Source organism: Mesoplodon densirostris, chromosome 14, assembly GCF_025265405.1.
Source record: "Mesoplodon densirostris isolate mMesDen1 chromosome 14, mMesDen1 primary haplotype, whole genome shotgun sequence".
NCBI classification, from domain to species: Eukaryota; Metazoa; Chordata; class Mammalia; order Artiodactyla; family Ziphiidae; genus Mesoplodon; species Mesoplodon densirostris.
Window position 1 is genome coordinate 61,156,527 of NC_082674.1, and position 18,877 is coordinate 61,175,403.

At 44.4% G+C, this 18,877-nt stretch overlaps 1 protein-coding gene across 23 annotated transcripts in view; it reads left to right on the plus strand.

Annotated features, from left to right (window-relative positions):
- DYSF (dysferlin) overlaps positions 1-18,877 on the plus strand; it is a 239,464-nt gene that overhangs the window by 157,659 nt on the left and 62,928 nt on the right. For 14 of the 23 annotated variants that reach the window (XM_060117344.1, XM_060117350.1, XM_060117352.1 and 11 more), the window contains 2 exons: positions 356-432; positions 6,781-6,843. In XM_060117344.1, coding sequence (XP_059973327.1) covers positions 356-432; positions 6,781-6,843 — 140 coding nt within the window. The remainder of the gene's footprint in view (positions 1-355; positions 433-6,780; positions 6,844-18,877) is intronic. The other 9 variants (XM_060117354.1, XM_060117358.1, XM_060117362.1 and 6 more) reach the window with 1 other exon arrangement.

Genomic DNA, 18,877 nt, shown 5'->3' on the forward strand with positions numbered 1-18,877 from the left:
CCCTGAATGAGATGACCGGAAGGATGGGTGGGAATCTCGTCTCCCTCAGGGCACCATCTGGCCCTGGGCTGGGCCCACCAGGAGAGGTGGGGGGCGTTGATGCTGAGGTGGGGCATGGTGCGGAAAAGGCCGAGGGAGAGGGAGGTTCAGGGATCAGTGGGATGAGGAGGGAGCCAGAGGGAGAACTGGGGAGACGGGGAGTGCAAAGGGAGCCGGGAGAGGGAAGGATGGCTGGGAGGAAGAGGGAGACACGGAGTGAAAAGTGTGGCGAGACCGAGGGCCGAGTCTTGTGGCTCAGGAGGGGTGAGCCCCTGAGGGAGCCCCCTCTCAGGCCTGGACACTGCTCCCCCTACAGATGACGTGAGCTTACTCAGTCCTGGGGAAGATGTGCTGATTGACATCGACGACAAGGAGCCCCTCATCCCCATCCAGGTACGATGGGTCCCCGGGGACAGACACTGGCTCCTTCCAAGAGCTGACTTGCTTGCCCTCTCCCTGCCCCTTGCCCTCCCTTCCTTATCACACGGCCTCCATAGGACACTCTCTCTGCAGCCTGGTGGCTGGACACCTTATAGATGGATGGCTCCAGTTAGGAGCTTTCAGTCCGGTTGGGAGCTGGTTGGGGGTTGCAGGGGAGGCTGTGTGTGGTCTTCTGGTCAAGACCCAATCATTTCCCCCAAAGCATATGAGAAAAATGGCCCCACTACCTGGAGGGCTCTCTTCTGGAAATCACCCAGGAAATCAGGGTGGAAGGAGCGAACGAGAGAGAAGGAGGACAGGGTGGGGAGTGACCGGTAGCCTCTGGGGTGCCGCAGCCCCATCACCTTACCCAGCTAGGGCCCTCCTTGCGGGGAGATTCATCTATGGACTTGTGCTCTGTGGCACCTGGCAGGCAGCTTGAAGGAGGGGTCTGTGTCCAAGCCAGTGGTCCCTCTCACCCCATTCCCTCCACCTGCAGGAGAGGAAGGGGGCCAGGAGAGGGGCCTTACTGCAAGGGTGTCCAACCCTGTCGGCAGGTAAGAGGCAGCCCCTGGCTATGTGCTCCACAACAGGGCGAGCTGGTGACCCAGACAACAACAGCATGGCAAGAGGTCTATGATATCTCTTATTGAGGGGGGAGCGCTCTCTTCACCTTGGGCCCTGGGGTGGCTCAGCATCCTGTATGGCTGAGACCACCCAGTCCTTCCTGCAGTGGAGATGGAAAAAGGCCTCACCGTGGGCACCAGCCTTGAGTAGCTCTGTTCCAAGTTGTCCCCCTCTGTTCCAGGTTGTCACCCTCCTATCAGCTTCTCTTGATTCTGGCCACACCCCTGGCACTTGGGGCTCCCAGAGCTTCTGGGCTGCCTGGAGGCAGAGCCTCCCAGCCTGTGTAGACAGTACTTGTGCTCAGGCCCACAACCTGTTTATTCACTGGGGAGGGGGTGGCATTTGGGGAGGGTTTTATTTTTTTTGAAACCATCAATCAAATATTAGCCTTGAGAGCAAGAGAACAAACTTGGTGTTGGGTTGGGCTCGGGATCCTCAAAACTCTCCCCGAGATGTGCTTACAGGGGCTTCCCTCTGACATTTAGGGCTGCTTTCTGCTTCTTTGTCACGCGCTCATCTCTTTCACCTTTCTGCCACTTCCATGGGGACATTTCTGGTGTTCAGTCCTGGGCCTCGCTGCTGCTGAGACAAGAGCTTCATAGCTGCTTTATAGTTCTCTGCTGCTAAGCATCCTCAGAAGCCCCCAGCTCTCCATTTCTCCCACCTCTATGGCTCTCCAGGGCCCCACCCCAGCACGCTTTCTGCTGGGAGCACCTTCTGGCCAGCTCCCAGTCATTCTTTAAGACTCAGCCTAGATGTGGTCACCTCCTTCTAGGATTTTGCCCTGGCTCCTCCACTTCTTCTGCAAGTCCTGTCTCTATCTTGGTCACTGCGCTTGCCTTAAGTCCTGCTGCCTCTGTAACTGCCAGCAACTTTCCTAGACTAGGCTCAGGGCAGTGACTAGGGCTCATTCCTCTTTGTGTCCCCAGTGACCAGCACAGGGCCTGACTTAGAGGAGGCATTCGAAGAAAGTCTGCCTGGGTGGATGGATAGATGGATGGATGGATGGATGGATGAGTGGATGGATGCATAAGTAGATGGGTGGCTGGGTCGATTACCTGCCTACTCTCTGTAGGGGTCTAAGGAGGAGCTTCTCTTGACTGGGGAAACCCAAATGGAAATTGCAAATACACAGAATTCAGCTACACTCAAGGCTAGTACCTTCTGGCCTGGGTGGGTGTTCATAGCTGAAGGAGGCAGCTAATTAGCCCCAAGCTCCGGGCGCCCAGCGCTGGCTCCCACATCCCCCCCATCGGCGGGCCGTCTGAGTCTGTGCAGGGAAGCGTAGAGCTTGCCCAGCAGGATTTCCGTTCTGTGTGTGCTGCCCTCAGAATGTCTACAGACTCAGATGGGGAGGGACTCTCTTGGGTCCTGCTGGCTACAAGCACAACCAGAGGCAGACGGTGAGGAGGCCCAGGCTGGACGTCCTTACAGCGTTGACATGAGTGAACCGGGGCCAGGGGTCTGAGCCAGAGCAGGGGCTGCACTCTTGGTGGGAGCACCCGGCTAGAGCTGCTGGCCAGGCAGAGGGCGGGGAGCTGAGGTTAGGGCTGGTGGAGGCATGCCCGCGTGGGAGGGCCTGGGCTCACAGGACCTCGGAGGTTGGCAGGGAGAGGAGGAAGTGAGATCCGCCTGCTCTGGTGGAGGAGGTTTGGACTCTGCCCTCATCGAGCTCCCTGTCTGATGGAGGAGGCATAACCCTATTCTCAAGGAGCCCCGAGGCTGGCAGGGAGATCAGTCCCAGTCTTCGGGAAGCCCTGGCCTGAGGGGGTCTGCTGGGGGCTTGGGGAAAAAGCAATTTTGTATCGTGCTTTTCTCTGAGATCATTGATCCGATTTGGCTGGTCCAGGAGATCCTTCCCTCACTCTGTCTTGCACATCTCCTGTGCAGGGCTTGGGAGGACTGGGCATCTTGGGGCTGATCCAGGGGGCTGTGGGTTCCAGATCCAGTGGTTTTCCAGATAGTTCTGGCTGGGCTCTTGTCCCCTCGCCCCTTCCCCAGTGCAGATAGGATAGGGATGAGAAGGAGGGATGAGAAGTCTGGCAGAACTTGGATCTTGCTGGCTCCTGTTTGTCCAGCCCGTGTCTCTAGGCCGCCCATATTGTTCCCTCCGTCATGCAGCCCCCATCGCTGTGCTCACCAGCTCTGGCTGTGGACCCAGCAGAAGGCTCCTCCCCAGCTCCAGATGCTCTCTTGCCACATTCGGCTTCTGTTGTGGTCCCTCCCGTCTCCTTGCTCAGTTGCCTCTTCTCTGCTGAAGAACCTCTCGCCATCATCCGCCAGTTCCTGGGATGAGCTGCCACACACTAGAAAAAGATACCCCAGACTTTCCTGATGCTTGTGCCATTGGCTGACAACCACGGCCAAGCATTTCTCAGGTGTCTAGAAATGTTTCAGTGTCTGTCAAGAGCGGCCAGTTCTAGAGATGGTCTGAAATGGATGTATGAGGCAGAACTGTCCACTTGGCCTTCTAGGGCTTGTAGGTGGGCACCTGTCTCCGGGAGTAAGGAGATGCCTGGCCTCCTGGACTCTTCTCTGTGGTGGGGGACTGGGATGGGATCAACTCTCGCATGGCAACCCCACAGTGTCTTCTTGGTCTGTGTGGCTGTCTTTGTGTAGATTTTAGAGCCGTAGTCTGGGGATGGTGGTAGTGTGGGTGTGTGCGGTGTGTGTGCACATGAGTGTGTGTGAGAGGTGGGGTGGGGGGCTGGGAGCAGATGTGTGCGCAAGCGTAGTGGTGCTGCTGCAAGCATCATGGCCTTGACACCTACCTTGCTGAGGGCAGGCTTAGGGTGTCCTCAGAGAGGGGCACAGAGGTGTTTCCTTCCATCTAGTGCTCTGCTTGAGATAAAGGATATATTCATTTTTCTCTGATTATAAATATATGTCCATTATATAAAGTTTGGAAAATATAGAAAAATAATGAACAGATAGGTGTTGCCTCCAACCAGGAACACGCTGTGAATGAACTGCTCCCAATGTGGCCTCCTCTTTCCTTCCCTTCCCCCCAGGCTGCTCTCTCTGTCTCTGATTCTGCCTCTGAGTATGAATCAGGCTCTACTTTTACGTTTCAAACAAACTTGGGGTCTTTGTCGACTAGTTTGCTAGTTCTTGGTGTTCTGTTGATGAAAATGGGAAGATAAGCAGTGCAGGAACACCCAGAGTGGGCTTCCCACCATTTCCTAGAGGGTCTTGAGGCTCATGTAGAGGTGGCACCCCCTGCCCATCCCACACATCACCTACCTTCAGGCACCCACCCTTCAGGTCAAGGGTGACGCTTGCCTATCATTCTGAGAGATCACCCTGGGTAAGGGTCTCCTCTTGAAGTCCTCAGGCCGTTGGGTGGAGAACATGTGTGTGTTGAGGAGGGATAAAGAGGAAGAGCGCTCTCGGGAAGCCTTCCCTCTGGCTGACAGAGAGAGGAGGGCTATGTTGAAGATTCAAATGAGATGAACAGAGTGAGAGCAAAGCGATGAATGCTTGCTTAGCAAGGACACCAAGATCTTGGACTCTGGGCCCTACAAGGTCAGCATGGTCTAAGTCATCAGGAAAGCTTCTCCAAGGGGGCTGACGAGAGGGGTTAGAACAGCAGAGGGGAGAGGAGGCCTTTCTTGGTGGACAGAGGACCTGGAGCAAAGGCTTGGTGGTGCGAGGTGTGTGTGTGTGTGTGTGTGTGTGTGTGTGTTGACAGCATGTGTGTTGATTGCATGTGTTTGATGGTATACTGTGTGTATGTGTGTGTTGATAGCGTGTGTGTTGATAGCATGTTTGTTGATTGCATGTGTTTGATGGTGTACTGTGTGTGTTGACAGCATGTGTGTTGATTGCATGTGTTTGATGGTATACTGTGTGTGTGTATGTTGATAGCGTGTGTGTTGACAGCATGTGTGTTGATTGCATGCGTTTGATGGTGTACTGTGTGTGTGCGTGTGTGTTGACAGCATGTGCGTTGATTGCATGTGTTTGATGGTGTACTGTGTGTGTGTTGACAGCATGTGTGTTGATTGCATGTGTTTGGTGGTGTACTGTGTGTGTGTGTTGACAGCATGTGTGTTGATTGCATGTGTTTGATGGTGCACCGAGTGTGTGTGTGTGTGTGTGTGTGTGTGTGTGTGTCTGATGGACCTGGGAGGCTGTAGGGGAAACTCAGGCTAGTGTGCAGGAGGCAGCAGGAGGCCTGCTCCCCACACCCGTGGGGTGGGGTGGGGTGGGGTGGGGTGGGGTGCTGTGCTGGGGCCAGCTGCTCCCCGGCTCCCATCTCGGGCTAATTTTGAGCCACCTGCTCCAGTTTTAGTCTCTGGGACGCCGTGAAGGTGGGAACGTGCTCCCAGAACTGGAGCGGCAAATTATGTCCGAATCCCAAAGGGGAACATGTAATTTCGGAAGCTGGCCCAGACCTTTGGAGCACTATGTTTAGCTTTATTTTTTCTCCCTCTTGCACTGGTGAACTGCCGGTTTCCCTCTCACCTTTCTAAAAACGAACTGTATTAAAAATAACAATAAGGCTTCTGTGAGGTTCAGGATGAGAACCAGAGGGGCAGAGCTACTGCCTGGCTGGGCCAGTCTCTGGGCAGCTGGGGGCTTCCCGTGGAGCTCATCTGGTCGTTTCCAGGGGCTTGGCCTCCTGGGGAGTCTCCCAGAGCCCCCTGCCCCAGACTCAAAGGAAGAGAGGGTCCTACCCTGGAAGCCCTGGGTCCCAGCTGGTCTCCTCATCCCTCCACCGTATCCCCCAAGCCTGCCTTCCTGGACCGTTTGCTCTCTCTTGAACTGGTAGTGCTGCTTTATTCCTCTACCCTGCACACTTGCTGTCTCCTCTGCCTAGAAGGCATCTCCTGGCCTCATCCACCTAGACTGGTACTCGTCCACCCACAGCTCCATCAGTTCCTCTGGGACTATTGTAGTGGCCGCTGAAAAAGTCACCCTACCTTCAGTCCTGACCCCCACCAAGGCCCTCCTGGACCCTGCAGCCTATAAAGTATGGATTCACTGTACTAGGAGATTGCAGGTGAAGATCTGATGCCAGAAAAGAATGCAGCAAGGTTTCTGTAGTATAGGGGTGGTGTGTTTATGAGACTCTTAAAGCTCCCCTGGTTTTGGGGAAGCCACATGATGCCCTGGTTTTTGTCCTTGAGGACAGAAGACTTAGAAACCTGCATTGGTTTAGGAATAGTGCCCAAGCAGCGGTTGGTGTGACTCAGTTGTTAGAAGAAACCACCAGGGATGATGGGGAGCTTGGAGTATGTCTGAGGTCAGGAAGTTTGAAAGGCAGGGAGGGCACGTGAGAGTGGCATGGAGTCAGTGGTGCCAAGGGCAGTGAGAAAGCAGGCACGAGACAGGTATTGGCTGAGCCCCTCCCACGTGCCTCACCTTGTCCTAGGTGTGCATGGCCTTCACATCATCCATACTCGCTGCTGCTCTGTGACAACACACGACTTTGTTCCCATTCTCCAGATGGAGATGCTGACTCAGAGAGGTCAGGGGGCTTGTCCAAGATCACGTAGCTGGTAAAGCCAGGTGGCCAGGATTTGGAGCCACACTTGTCCAACTCCAAAGCACACTTTTCTCCCACAACGTTTGCAGCCTTCCTGGAGAGAGAGCACAGGGTGCCTGGTTGGAGAGCTCTACTTCCTCGGGACCATGCAGTCTTCCCTGGTTTCTCTAATCCTGTTGCTAACCAGCGTGTTTAATTTGTAGCTTGCAGACGGTCTGTCGGGCTTCGCCCCCACTAACATGGCGTCTTCTCCAGCCAGTCGTCATGTATGTATTGTTTAACTATTTGTGGGCACCTTGATTTTCCCGGGGGGGCTGAGTGGGGGTAAGGAGCTAGGAAGGGAACAGAGGAGGTGGGGATGGGAGGGGAAGAAAGGAGTTTTCTGAACCCTGGCAGAAAACAGTTACCTGTCCTGTGCGGGGATGGAGGGGTAGGGAGAAAGCTGAGGGAAGATTTGCAGAAACAGACATCCCTGAATTATCTCTTGGTGCATCCTGGGATTTACCTTAATCCTGTTTCCCTGCATGGGGTAGCATGGGCCAGTGGAAACAGGGAAGTCTCTAGACCCTGACCGCTGGGACGTGGGACACAAGAGGCCTCTGTGGGCAAAGGCAGATTGATTTTCTCTACTCCTCCCAGAGGCATGAAAGGTGTGTGACTGCGGAACCCTGGCTGTCCCCAGCAGACTCTGAGAGCTCTGCTGGGGCCCACAGTTCACTCCTGCAGTTCCCAGGAGGGATGCTTCTGTCCTCCTGGGCTGATTCCTTAGGTATTATCTTTATGGGTCGAGGGTCCTTCAACATGCACTCATGAAGTCAAGGGGAGCCCCAGACTTGTAGGGGGGACATAAGAGATAGGACTTGCTGAAAGTTAAACTCCATTCATGGTGCCAAGAGGAGGCATTGCTGTGTTGGGTGTTTTATGGCTTCTAGGCAGAGGCACTCTACATTTTAAATGTTTTCTGATTTATCCATTGTAGAAAATATAGAAAACACAAAAAAGTGTAAGGCAGAAAGTTAAAACCACCTGTGTTCCTACCAGTTGGAGATAAGCACTGTTAAGACTTTGATGTGCCTACATTTTTAGATATCTCTTATGCACATGTGCATACTTTTATTTTTTTCCAAAATCAAGATCACATTGTACTTTTTAAAAAATCTGCATTTTCTTGTACTTAAAATGTATTATAAATGTTTTTCCATGTCTTTATAGTCTTTAAAAAATGGTTGCATGTTGGGGCTTCCCTGGTGGCGCAGTGGTTGAGAGTCCGCCTGCTGATGCAGGGGACACGGGTTCGTGCCCCAGTCTGGGAGGATCCCACATGCCGCAGAGCGGCTGGGCCTGTGAGCAATGGCCTCTGAGCCTGCGCATCTGGAGCCTGTGCTCCGCAACGGGAGAGGCCACAACAGTGAGAGGCACGCGTACCGCAAAAAAAAAAAAAAAAAAAAGGTTGCATGTCATGCTGTTGTATGGACATCCATAAACTATTCCCCTATCATTGGACATTTAATTTCTTAATTTCCACTATTGTCTTATTTTTTGTCCCTTAGAGGAGTTATTTTTAGTTTACTTAAAAAAGGTCTAGTCCATTTCTTGTTAGGTTTATTCCTAGGCATTTTACAGTCTTTGTTGCTGTCTGAATGGAACATCTTTTTTTTTCTTATGACTTTGTATAACTAGCTATTGCTAGAATATAGAAAAACAATATTTTTGTATATTTACTTTGAAACAGACTCTTTGTTAAGTGCCTTTATTACTTCTGACAGTGGTTAATTGATTCGGTTGAGTTTTTCAGGTAGATAAGATTGTCTTCTTCAAACAATAATAAACATGTCACTTTCTAATAGTTATACCTTATTCCTTTTTCCAGAATGACATTTGATAATGGAGTTGCTAGTGAGCAAACTTATTTAGTTACTGATTCTAATGAGAAGGTCTCTGTCATTTTTCCATTATGATAATGATTGGTAGTTTCAGATAGATATTCTTGATTTTGTCAGGTTGTGTCCTGTATTATTAGTTTATTAATAACTTAAAAATTAGACATGGGAGTTTAATATTGGGTTGGCCAGAAAGTTCATTTGGGTTTTCCCATAACATCTTATGGCCAACCAATATTATCCAATGGCATTTGGCATTTATCAAGATGATCATTTTGTTTTCCATGGTCTGTTTTATATATATATATATATATATATATATATATATATATATATATATATATATATATATATATATATATATACACACATATACACACACACATATATATGTATGTATAATTGTCCTGCATTCCTGGGGTAAACCCAAATCGGTCAATTGGTCATGGTATTATAGTTGACTACAATTGAAGTCCTCTTATGCAGTCAATCAAGATAGGTAGTTGGTTGGCTAATTAAAGTTGGTTAAATAGGGACTCATTAAAAGTCAAATATAAGTACCAAGAACATTTCTTTTTAATCATATCCATGTACCTTCATTTGACAATCATTTGACATGTGCCAAGGCCTCTTTGAATTTGGATCTGCTATTCAAATGTCATGTTGTCTTTCCAGTATAAACCACATTCATAATGCATTAGCTATGATTTTTTCTTTAGGTTTATTAAAGTTTGATGAACTCTTAATGATAGCTGCAAAAGACTCTGAACATGGAGTTTTTTTAACATTTAAGATCCCCCTCGCCTTTTTGTCCACCTCACTCATGCTCAATTTTCATAATTAAAAAAATCAATATTAAGTTCATTTTCATAGATAAAATGCCCTTTCTTTTTAAATTCAAATTTTATATATTTTTATAATATTTACTTATTGATCTAATTACCGTATTCGTACAACTGGCATAAACAGATTTGGGAACAAACAATTAACTCTTGGTAAACATACAGCTCATCTGCTGGGAGCTGCAGTGCATAAATTAGATTAGCTGCAGGCTTTCATCTGTTCTGGACCTTAGATCGTTAGCAGAGAGAATGGGTAGCGTTTGTTAATCCTGGTTAAGGGGAAGTTTGTAAGGAGAACTTCTAGTATATATTACTGAGGTAGATTTGTTATTATTTATATGGGATTTTTGCATCTTTATTAATAAGTATTACGTTTAGGTTGTCTTTGTTAGGTTTTGATATCAAGGTTATAATAGTTTTATAAAATATTTTTTGAAGTGTACTCTCATTTCCTGTGCTCTTCAACAGTCTCTGTGGCAGGAGAATGAATGTTTAAAGGTTTGAAAATACATGAGAGTCATTCTTTATGAATATGAATTATGCAAGTTGAAAATAAATGATATAAACATTTTAATAGTCTTGCTTTATGTATAAAATGTGTAATAATATGAATCGATCTACATTTAAAAAATGATTAACAATCATGTAATTTAAAAGGTGGTGGCCAAATGAATTGTATTTATGGTTTAGCTGGTAAACAGGATACCCATCATCTTTTCTTGAAAATGGTATTATATGATGTGAGTTTTGAATTTTAGAAGATCTTCAGGAATGTATACCTCATACAATAGTATAAGATGCATCTGCTCTGCACTCATTTGTAAGACTGGGCCCAGCACCATTTTTGGGAGGGGATTCTTTGATCATTTTCTACTTCTTCAATCAATTTAGTGCCTTAGATGTCTTCAGATATTGCTTATTACATTAGTATAGGTTTATAGATATTACTATAATAAAAGAAAATCCTTCTGTATCTGTTCTGTTTTTTATCCTCATTTCTAATTTTGTAATTTATGTTTATTGTTTGTTGTTTTTTTAAATTAATTAATTAATTTATTTTTTGCTTTATAACAAATTTAATCAGTTATACATATACATATGTTCCCATATCCCCTCCCTTTTGCGTCTCCCTCCCACCCTCCCTATCCCACCCCTCCAGGCGGTCACAAAGCACCGAGCTGATCTCCCTGTGCTATGCGGCTGCTTCCCACTAGCTATCTACCTTACGTTTGGTAGTGTATATATGTCCATGCTGCTCTTTCACTTTGTCACAGCTTACCCTTCCTCCTCCCCATATCCTCATGTCCATTCTCTAGTAGGTCTGTGTCTTTATTCCTGTCTTACCCCTATGTTCTTCATGACATTTTTTTTCTTAAATTCCATATATATGTGTAAGCATACAGTATTTGTCTTTCTCTTTCTGACTTACTTCACTCTGTATGACAGACTCTAGGTCCATCCACCTCATTACAAATACCTCAATTTCATTTCTTTTTATGGCTGAGTAATATTCCATTGTATATATGTGCCACATCTTCTTTACCCATTCATCCGATGATGGACACTTAGGTTGTTTCCATCTCCGGGCTATTGTAAATAGGGCTGCTATGAACATTTTGGTACATGTCTCTTTTTGAATTATGGTTTTCTCAGGGTATATGCCCAGTAGTGGGATTGCTGGGTCATATGGTAGTTTTATTTGTAGTATTTTAAGGAACCTCCATACCGTTCTCCATAGTGGCTGTACCAATTCACATTCCCACCAGCAGTGCAAGAGTGTTCCCTTTTTTCCACACCCTCTCCAGCATTTATTGTTTCTAGATTTTTTGATGATGGCCATTCTGACTGGTGTGAGATGATATCTCATTGTAGTTTTGATTTGCATTTCTCTAATGAGTAAAGATGTTGAGCATCCTTTCATGTGTTTGTTGGCAGTCTGTATATCTTCTGTGGAGAAATGTCTATTTAGGTCTTCTGCCCATTTTTGGATTGGGTTGTTTGTTTTTTTGTTATTGAGCTGCATGAGCTGCTTATAAATTTTGGAGATTAATCCTTTGTCAGTTGCTTCATTTGCAAATATTTTCTCCCATTCTGAGGGTTGTCTTTTGGTCTTGTTTTTGGTTTCCTTTGCTGTGCAAAAGCTTTGAAGTTTCATTAGGTCCCATGTGTTTATTTTTGTCTTTATTTCCATTTCTCTAGGAGGTGGGTCAAAAAGGATCTTGCTCTGATTTATGTCATAGAGTGTTCTGCCTATGTTTTCCTCTAAGAGTTTGATAGTGTCTGGCCTTACATTTAGGTCTTTAATCCATTTTGAGCTTATTTTTGTGTATGGTGTTAGGGAGTGATCTAATCTCATACTTTTACATGTCCCTATCCAGTTTTCCCAGCACCACTTATTGAAGAGACTGTCCTTTCTCCACTGTACATTCCTGCCTCCTTTATCAAAGATAAGGTGACCATATGTCCGTGGGTTTATCTCTGGGCTTTCTATCCTGTTCCATTGATCTATCTTTCTGTTTTTGTGCCAGTACCATACTGTCTTGATTACTGTAGCTTTGTAGTATAGTCTGAAGTCAGAGAGCCTGATTCCTCCAGCTCCATTTTTCGTTCTCAGGATTGCTTTGGCTATTCGGGGTCTTTTGTGTTTCCATACAAATTGTGAAATTTTTTGTTCTAGTTCTGTGAAAAATGCCAGTGGTAGTTTGATAGGGATTGCATTCAATCTGTAGATTGCTTTGCGTAGTAGAGTCATTTTCACAATGTTGATTCTTCCAATCCAAGAACATGGTACATCTCTCCATCTATTTGTATCATCTTTAATTTCTTTCATCAGTGTCTTATAATTTTCTGCATACAGGTCTTTTGTCTCCTTACGTAGGTTTATTCCTAGATATTTTATTCTTTTTGTTGCAATGGTAAATGGGAGTGTTTCCTTGATTTCACTTTCAGATTTTTCATCATTAGTGTATAGGAATGCCAGAGATTTCTGTGCATTAATTTTGTATCCTGCAACTTTACCAAATTCATTGATTAGCTCTAGTAGTTTTCTGGTAGCATCTTTAGGATTCTCTATGTATAGTATCATGTCATCTGCAAACAGTGACAGCTTTACTTCTTCTTTTCCGATTTGGATTCCTTTTATTTCCTTTTCTTCTCTGATTGCTGTGGCTAAAACTTCCAAAACTATGTTGAATAAGAGTGGTGAGAATGGGCAACCTTGTCTTGTTCCTGATCTTAGTGGAAATGGTTTCAGTTTTTCACCATTGAGGACGATGCTGGCTGTGGGTTTGTCATATATGGCCTTTATTATGTTGAGGAAAGTTCCCTCTATGCCTACTTTCTGCAGGGTTTTTATCATAAATGGGTGTTGAATTTTGTCGAAAGCTTTCTCTGCATCTATTGAGATGATCATATGGTTTTTCTCCTTCAGTTTGTTAATATGGTGTATCACGTTGATTGATTTGCGTATATTGAAGAATCCTTGCATTCCTGGAATAAACCCCACTTGATCATGGTGTATAATCCTTTTAATGTGCTGTTGGATTCTGTTTGCTAGTATTTTGTTGAGGATTTTTGCATCTATGTTCATCAGTGATATTGGCCTGTAGTTTTCTTTCTTTGTGACATCCTTGTCTGGTTTTGGTATCAAGGTGATGGTGGCCTCGTAGAATGAGTTTGGGAGTGTTCCTCCCTCTGCTATATTTTGGAAGAGTTTGAGAAGGATAGGTGTTAGCTCTTCTCTAAATGCTTCATAGAATTCGCCTGTGAAGCCATCTGGTCCTGGGCTTTTCTTTGTTGCAAGATTTTTTATCACAGTTTCAATTTCAGTGCTTGTGATTGGTCTGTTCATATTTTCTATTTCTTCCTGATTCAGTCTTGGCAGGTTGTGCATTTCTAAGAATTTGTCCATTTCTTCCAGGTTGTCCATTTTATTGGCATAGAGTTGCTTGTAGTAATCTCTCATGATCTTTTGTATTTCTGCCCTGTCAGTTGTTACTTCTCCTTTTTCATTTCTAATTCTATTGATTTGAGTCTTCTCCCTTTTTTTCTTGATGAGTCTGGCTAATGGTTTATCAATTTTGTTTATCTTCTCAAAGAACCAGCTTTTAGTTTTATTGATCTTTGCTATCGTTTCCTTCATTTCTTTTTCACTTATTTCTGATCTGATTTTTATGATTTCTTTCCTTCTGCTAACTTTGGGATGTTTTTGTTCTTCTTTCTCTAATTGCTTTAGGTGCAAGGTTAGGTTGTTTATTCGAGAAGTTTACTGTTTCTTAAGGTGGGATTGTATTGCTATAAACTTCCCTCTTAGAACTGCTTTTGCTGCATCCCATAGGTTTTGGGTCGTCGTGTCTCCATTGTCATTTGTTTCTAGGTATTTTTTAATTTCCTCTTTGATTTCTTCAGTGATCACTTCGCTGTTAAGTAGTGTATTGTTTAGCCTCCATGTGTTTGTATTTTTTACAGCTCTTTTCCTGTAATTGATATCTAGTCTCATAGCATTGTGGTCGGAAAAGATACTTGAGACAATTTCAATTTTCTTAAATTTACCAATGCTTGATTTGTGACCCAAGATATGATCTATCCTGGAGAATGTTCCATGAGCACTTGAGAAAAATGTGTATTCTGTTGTTTTTGGATGGAATGTCCTATAAATATCAATTAAGTCCATCTTGTTTAATGTATCATTTAAAGCTTGTGTTTCCTTATTTATTTTCATTTTGGATGATCTGTCCATTGGTGAAAGTGGGGTGTTAAAGTCCCCTACTATGATTGTGTTACTGTCGATTTCTCCTTTTATGGCTGTTAGTATTTACCTTATGTATTGAGGTGCTCCTATGTTGGGTGCATAAATATTTACAATTGTTATATCTTCTTCTTGGATCGATCCCTTGATCATTATGTAGTGTCCTTCTTTGTCTCTTCTAGTAGTCTTTATTTTAAAGTCTATTTTGTCTGATATGAGAATTGCTACTCCAGCTTTCTTTTGGTTTCCATTTGCATGGAATATCTTTTTCCATCCCCTTACTTTCAGTCTGTATGTGTCTCTAGGTCTGAAGTGGGTTTCTTGTAGACAGCATATATATGGGTCTTGTTTTTGTATCCATTCAGCCAATCTGTGTCTTTTGGTGGGAGCATTTAGTCCATTTACATTTAAGGTAATTATCGATATGTATGTTCCTATTCCCATTTTCTTAATTGTTTTGGGTTCGTTATTATAGGTATTTTCCTTCTGTTGTGTTTCTTGCCTAGAGAAGTTCCTTTAGCATTTGTTGTAAAGCTGGCTTGGTGGTGCTGAACTCTCTCAGCTTTTGCTTGTCTGTAAACGTTTTAATTTCTCCATCAAATCTGAATGAGATCCTTGCTGGGTAGGTAATCTTGGTTGCAGGTTTTTCTCCTTCATCACTTTAATTATGTCCTGCCACTCCCTTCTGGCTTGTAGAGTTTCTGCTGCGAGATCAGCTGTTATCCTGATGTGGATTCCCTTGTGTGTTATTTGTTGTTTTTGCCTTGCTGCTTTTAATATGATTTCTTTGTGTTTAATTTTTGACAGTTTGATTAATATGTGTCTTGGCATATTTCTCCTTGGATTTATTCTGTATGGGACTCTCTGTGCCTCCTGGACTTGAGTAACTATTTCCTTTCCCATATTAGGGAAGTTTTCAACTATAATCTCTTCAAATATTTTCTCAGTCCCTTTCTTTTTCTCTTCTTCTTCTGGAACCCCTATAATTCGAATGTTGGTGCATTTAATGTTGTCCCAGAGGTCTCTTAGACTGTCCTCTGTTCTTTTCATTCTTTTTTCTTTATTTTGCTCTGCAGCAGTTATTTCCACTATTTTATCTTCCACCTCACTTATCTGTTCTTCTGCCTCAGTTATTCTGCTATTGATCCCATCTAGAGTATTTTTTATTTCATTTATTGTGTTTTTAATTGATGCTTGATTCATCTTTAGTTCTTCTAGGTCCTTGTTAACTGTTTCTTGCATTTTGTCTATTCTATTTCCAAGATTTTGGATCTGGGAAATAGAATCTTGGATCATCTTTACCATCATTATTCTGAATTCTTTTTCAGGTAGACTGCCTATTACCTCTTCATTTGTTAGGTCTGGTGGGTTTTTATCTTGCTCCTTCTCCTGCTGTGTGTTTTTCTGTCTTCTCATTTTGCTTATGTTACTGTGTTTGGGATCTCCTTTTTGCAGGCTGCAGGTTCGTAGTTCCCGTTGTTTTTGGTGTCTGTCCCCAGTGGCTAGGGTTGGTTTAGTGGGTTGTGTAGGCTTCCTGGTGGGGGGGACTAGTGCCTGTGTTCTGGTGGATGAGGCTGGATCTTGTCTTTCTGGTGGGCAGGTCCACGTCTGGTGGTGTGTTTTGGGGTGTCTGCAGACTTTTTATGATTTTAGGCCACCTCTCTGCTAATGGGTGGCGTTGTGTTCCTGTCTTGCTAGTTGTTTGGCATAGGGTGTCCAGCACTGTAGCTTGCTGGTCGTTGAGTGAAGCTGGGTGCTGGTGTTGAGATGGAGATCTCTGGAAGATTTTCGCCGTTTGATATTATGTGGAGCTGGGAGGTCTCTTGTGGACCAGTGTCCTGAAGTTGGCTCTCCCACCTCAGAGGCACAGCACTGACTCCTGGCTCCTCAATTTGGGATGATTTGTTGTCTATTCATGTATTCCACAGATGCAGGGTACATCAAGTTGATTGTGGAGTTTTAATCCGCTGCTTCTGAGGCTGCTGGGAGAGGTTTCCCTTTCTCTTCTTTGTTCTCACAGCTCCTGGGTCTCAGCTTTGGGTTTGGCCCCGCCTCTGCGTGTAGCTCGCCAGAGGGCGTCTGTTCTTCGCTCAGACAGGACAGGGTTAAAGGAACAGCCTCTTCGGGGACTCTGGCTCACTCAGGCCGGGTGGGAGGGAGGGGCATGGAGTGCGGGGCGAGCCTGCAGCGGCAGAGGTCGGCGTGACGTTGCACCAGCCCGAGGCGCGCTGTGCGTTCTCCCAGGGAAGCCACCCCTGGATCCCGGGACCCCGGCAGTGGCGGGCTGCACAGGCTCCCGGAAGGGCGGTGTGGACAGTGACCTGCGCTCGCAGACAGGCTTCTTGGCGGCGGCAGCAGCAGCCCCAGCGTCCCACACCCGTTACTGGGCTCTGCGCTTTCAGTCGCGACTCGCGCCCGTCTGTGGAGCCCCTTTAAGCAGCGCTCTTAATCCCCTCTCCTTGCGCACCAGGAAACCAAGAGGGAAGAAAAAGTCTCTTGCCTCTTCGGCAGCTCCAGAGTTTCCCCTGACTCCCTCCCGGCTAGCTGTGGCACATTAGCCCCCTTCAGGCTGAGTTCTCGCCGCCAGCCCCAGTCCTCTCCCTGCGCTCTGACCGAAGCCCGAGCCTCAGCTTCCAGCGCCGCCCGCCCCGCCGGGCGAGCAGACAAGCCTCTCGGGCTGGTGAGGGCCGCTCGGCACCGATCCTCTGTGTGGGGATCTCTCCGCTTTGCCCTACCCAGGTATGTGGGGAGTTTCTTGCCTTTTGGGAGGTCTGGGGTCTTCTGCCAGCGTTCAGTAGGTGTTCTGTAGGAGTTGTTCCACGTGTAGCTGTATTTCTGGTGTATCCGTGGGGAGGAAGGTGATCTCCGCGTCTTACTCTTCCGCCATCTTACCCGGAAGACTCGTTTTTTTTTTTTTTTTTAACTTCAATAGGCTTGATAGCATTTCATCAGTTTTATGGTTGTTTTTCATCCAAAGAACCAGCTCTTTAAATTTTTTTGATTCTTCTGTGTACTTTTAATTTCTTTTTCTTTTTTATTATTTCATTTTCTTGTCCGACTGCACTGACTAGGACCACAAGTTTAATATTCCATGTAACTGATAATAGAGAATATTCTTATCTGCTCTAATTTAAAATGGAATATATATTTTTTTGAATTTTATTTATTTATGTTATACAGCAGGTTCTTATTAGTTATCTATTTTATACATATTAGTGTATATATTTCAATCCCAATCTCCCAATTCATCCCACCACCACCACCTCCCTCCCCCCGACACTTTCCTCCCTTGGTGTCCATGTTTGTTCTCTACATCTGTGTCTCTATTTCTACCCTGCAAATCAGTTCATCTGTACCATTTTTCTGGATTCCACATATATGCCTTAATATACAATATATGTTTTTCTCTTTCTGACTTACTTCACTCTGTATGACAGTCTCTAGGTCCATCCATGTCTCTACAAATGACCCAATTTCGTTCCTTTTTATGGCTGAGTAATGTTCCAGTAATGTATATATGTACCACATCTTCTTTATCCATAAAATAGAATATTTTTATGTTCCACCACTGCGTATGAAATTTATCAGGTGAATGATTACTAGCTAGCTAGGAGTTTTTGTCATGAATGATGTTCAATTTTATTCAGTGTTCTTTATGGATCTGTTGAGGTGATCATATGATTTTTCTCCTTTAATCTGTTAATGTGGTGAATTACATTAATAGATTTTTTTAAATGCTGAAACAACTTTGCAGTTCTGAAACTATCTATCCTGGTCATGTTACATTGTCTTTTTCCTGCATTGTTGGGTTCAGTTTGCAAATATTTACTTTAGGAATTGTTTTGCATCAATTTTTATGAGTGATAATGGCCTGGAGTTTCTTTTTCTGATACTGTTCTTTTCAGGTTTTGGTATCTAGGTTATATTAATCTTATAAAATGACTTGGGGCATATTTGCTCTTTTTCTAGTCTCTGAATAAATGATAAAAACTTGACATTATCTGTTGCCTGAACGTTTGGTAGATTCATTTGTAAAACTGTCTAGACTTAGCATTCTTCTTGGGGATATTTTAAACTGCTGATAAAAATTTTTTAAATGTTTATAGGACCTTTGAGATTTTCTGTTTCTATGTGAGTCGTTTTTGGTGATTTATATTTTATAGGAATTTATCCATTTCTTGCTAAAAATTATTGACATAGTGTTATTCATAATAACCTCTTACTGTTTTGAAAATTTTTCTTCTTCTATTTATGTTCCCTTTCATTCCTAAGGTTATACTTTATTATTCTTGCCAAAATTTGTCAGATCTGTAAAAGTCTTTTCAGAGAACCAATTTTTATGTCTGTTGATTTAGCTCTATTTTTTCCTTGTTTTCTAGTTTCTAGTTCTTTTCTTTATTATCTTCTTCCTTCGAGTTTTAGAGAGCTTGTTATATTATTAGCCTCTTAAGAGCTATGCCTAGTTCATCAATTTTCAAGCTTTCCTCTTTTCTAATGTAAGCATTTAAGGCTATAGAATTCCCTCGAAGTACTGCTTTATGCATCCCACAGGTTTTGGTAAGTGGTATTTTTGTTGTTTTTTAGTTCTGAGTATTTTCTGATTTCTGTCATATTTCTTTTTGACACCTGAATTGTTTAAAAGTATGTTTTAGAAATTCCTAACTTATGTTTTAAGTTATCTTTTTATCAGTTTCTAGCTTAACAGTACTATGGTTCAGAGAATGTGGTCTGTGTGCAGTATTTCTTGACACTTGCTTTATGGCCTAGTACAGGGTCAATTTTTGTAATGATCTTGTGTGTGCTTGAAAAGAATGTGTATTCTCCCAATGTG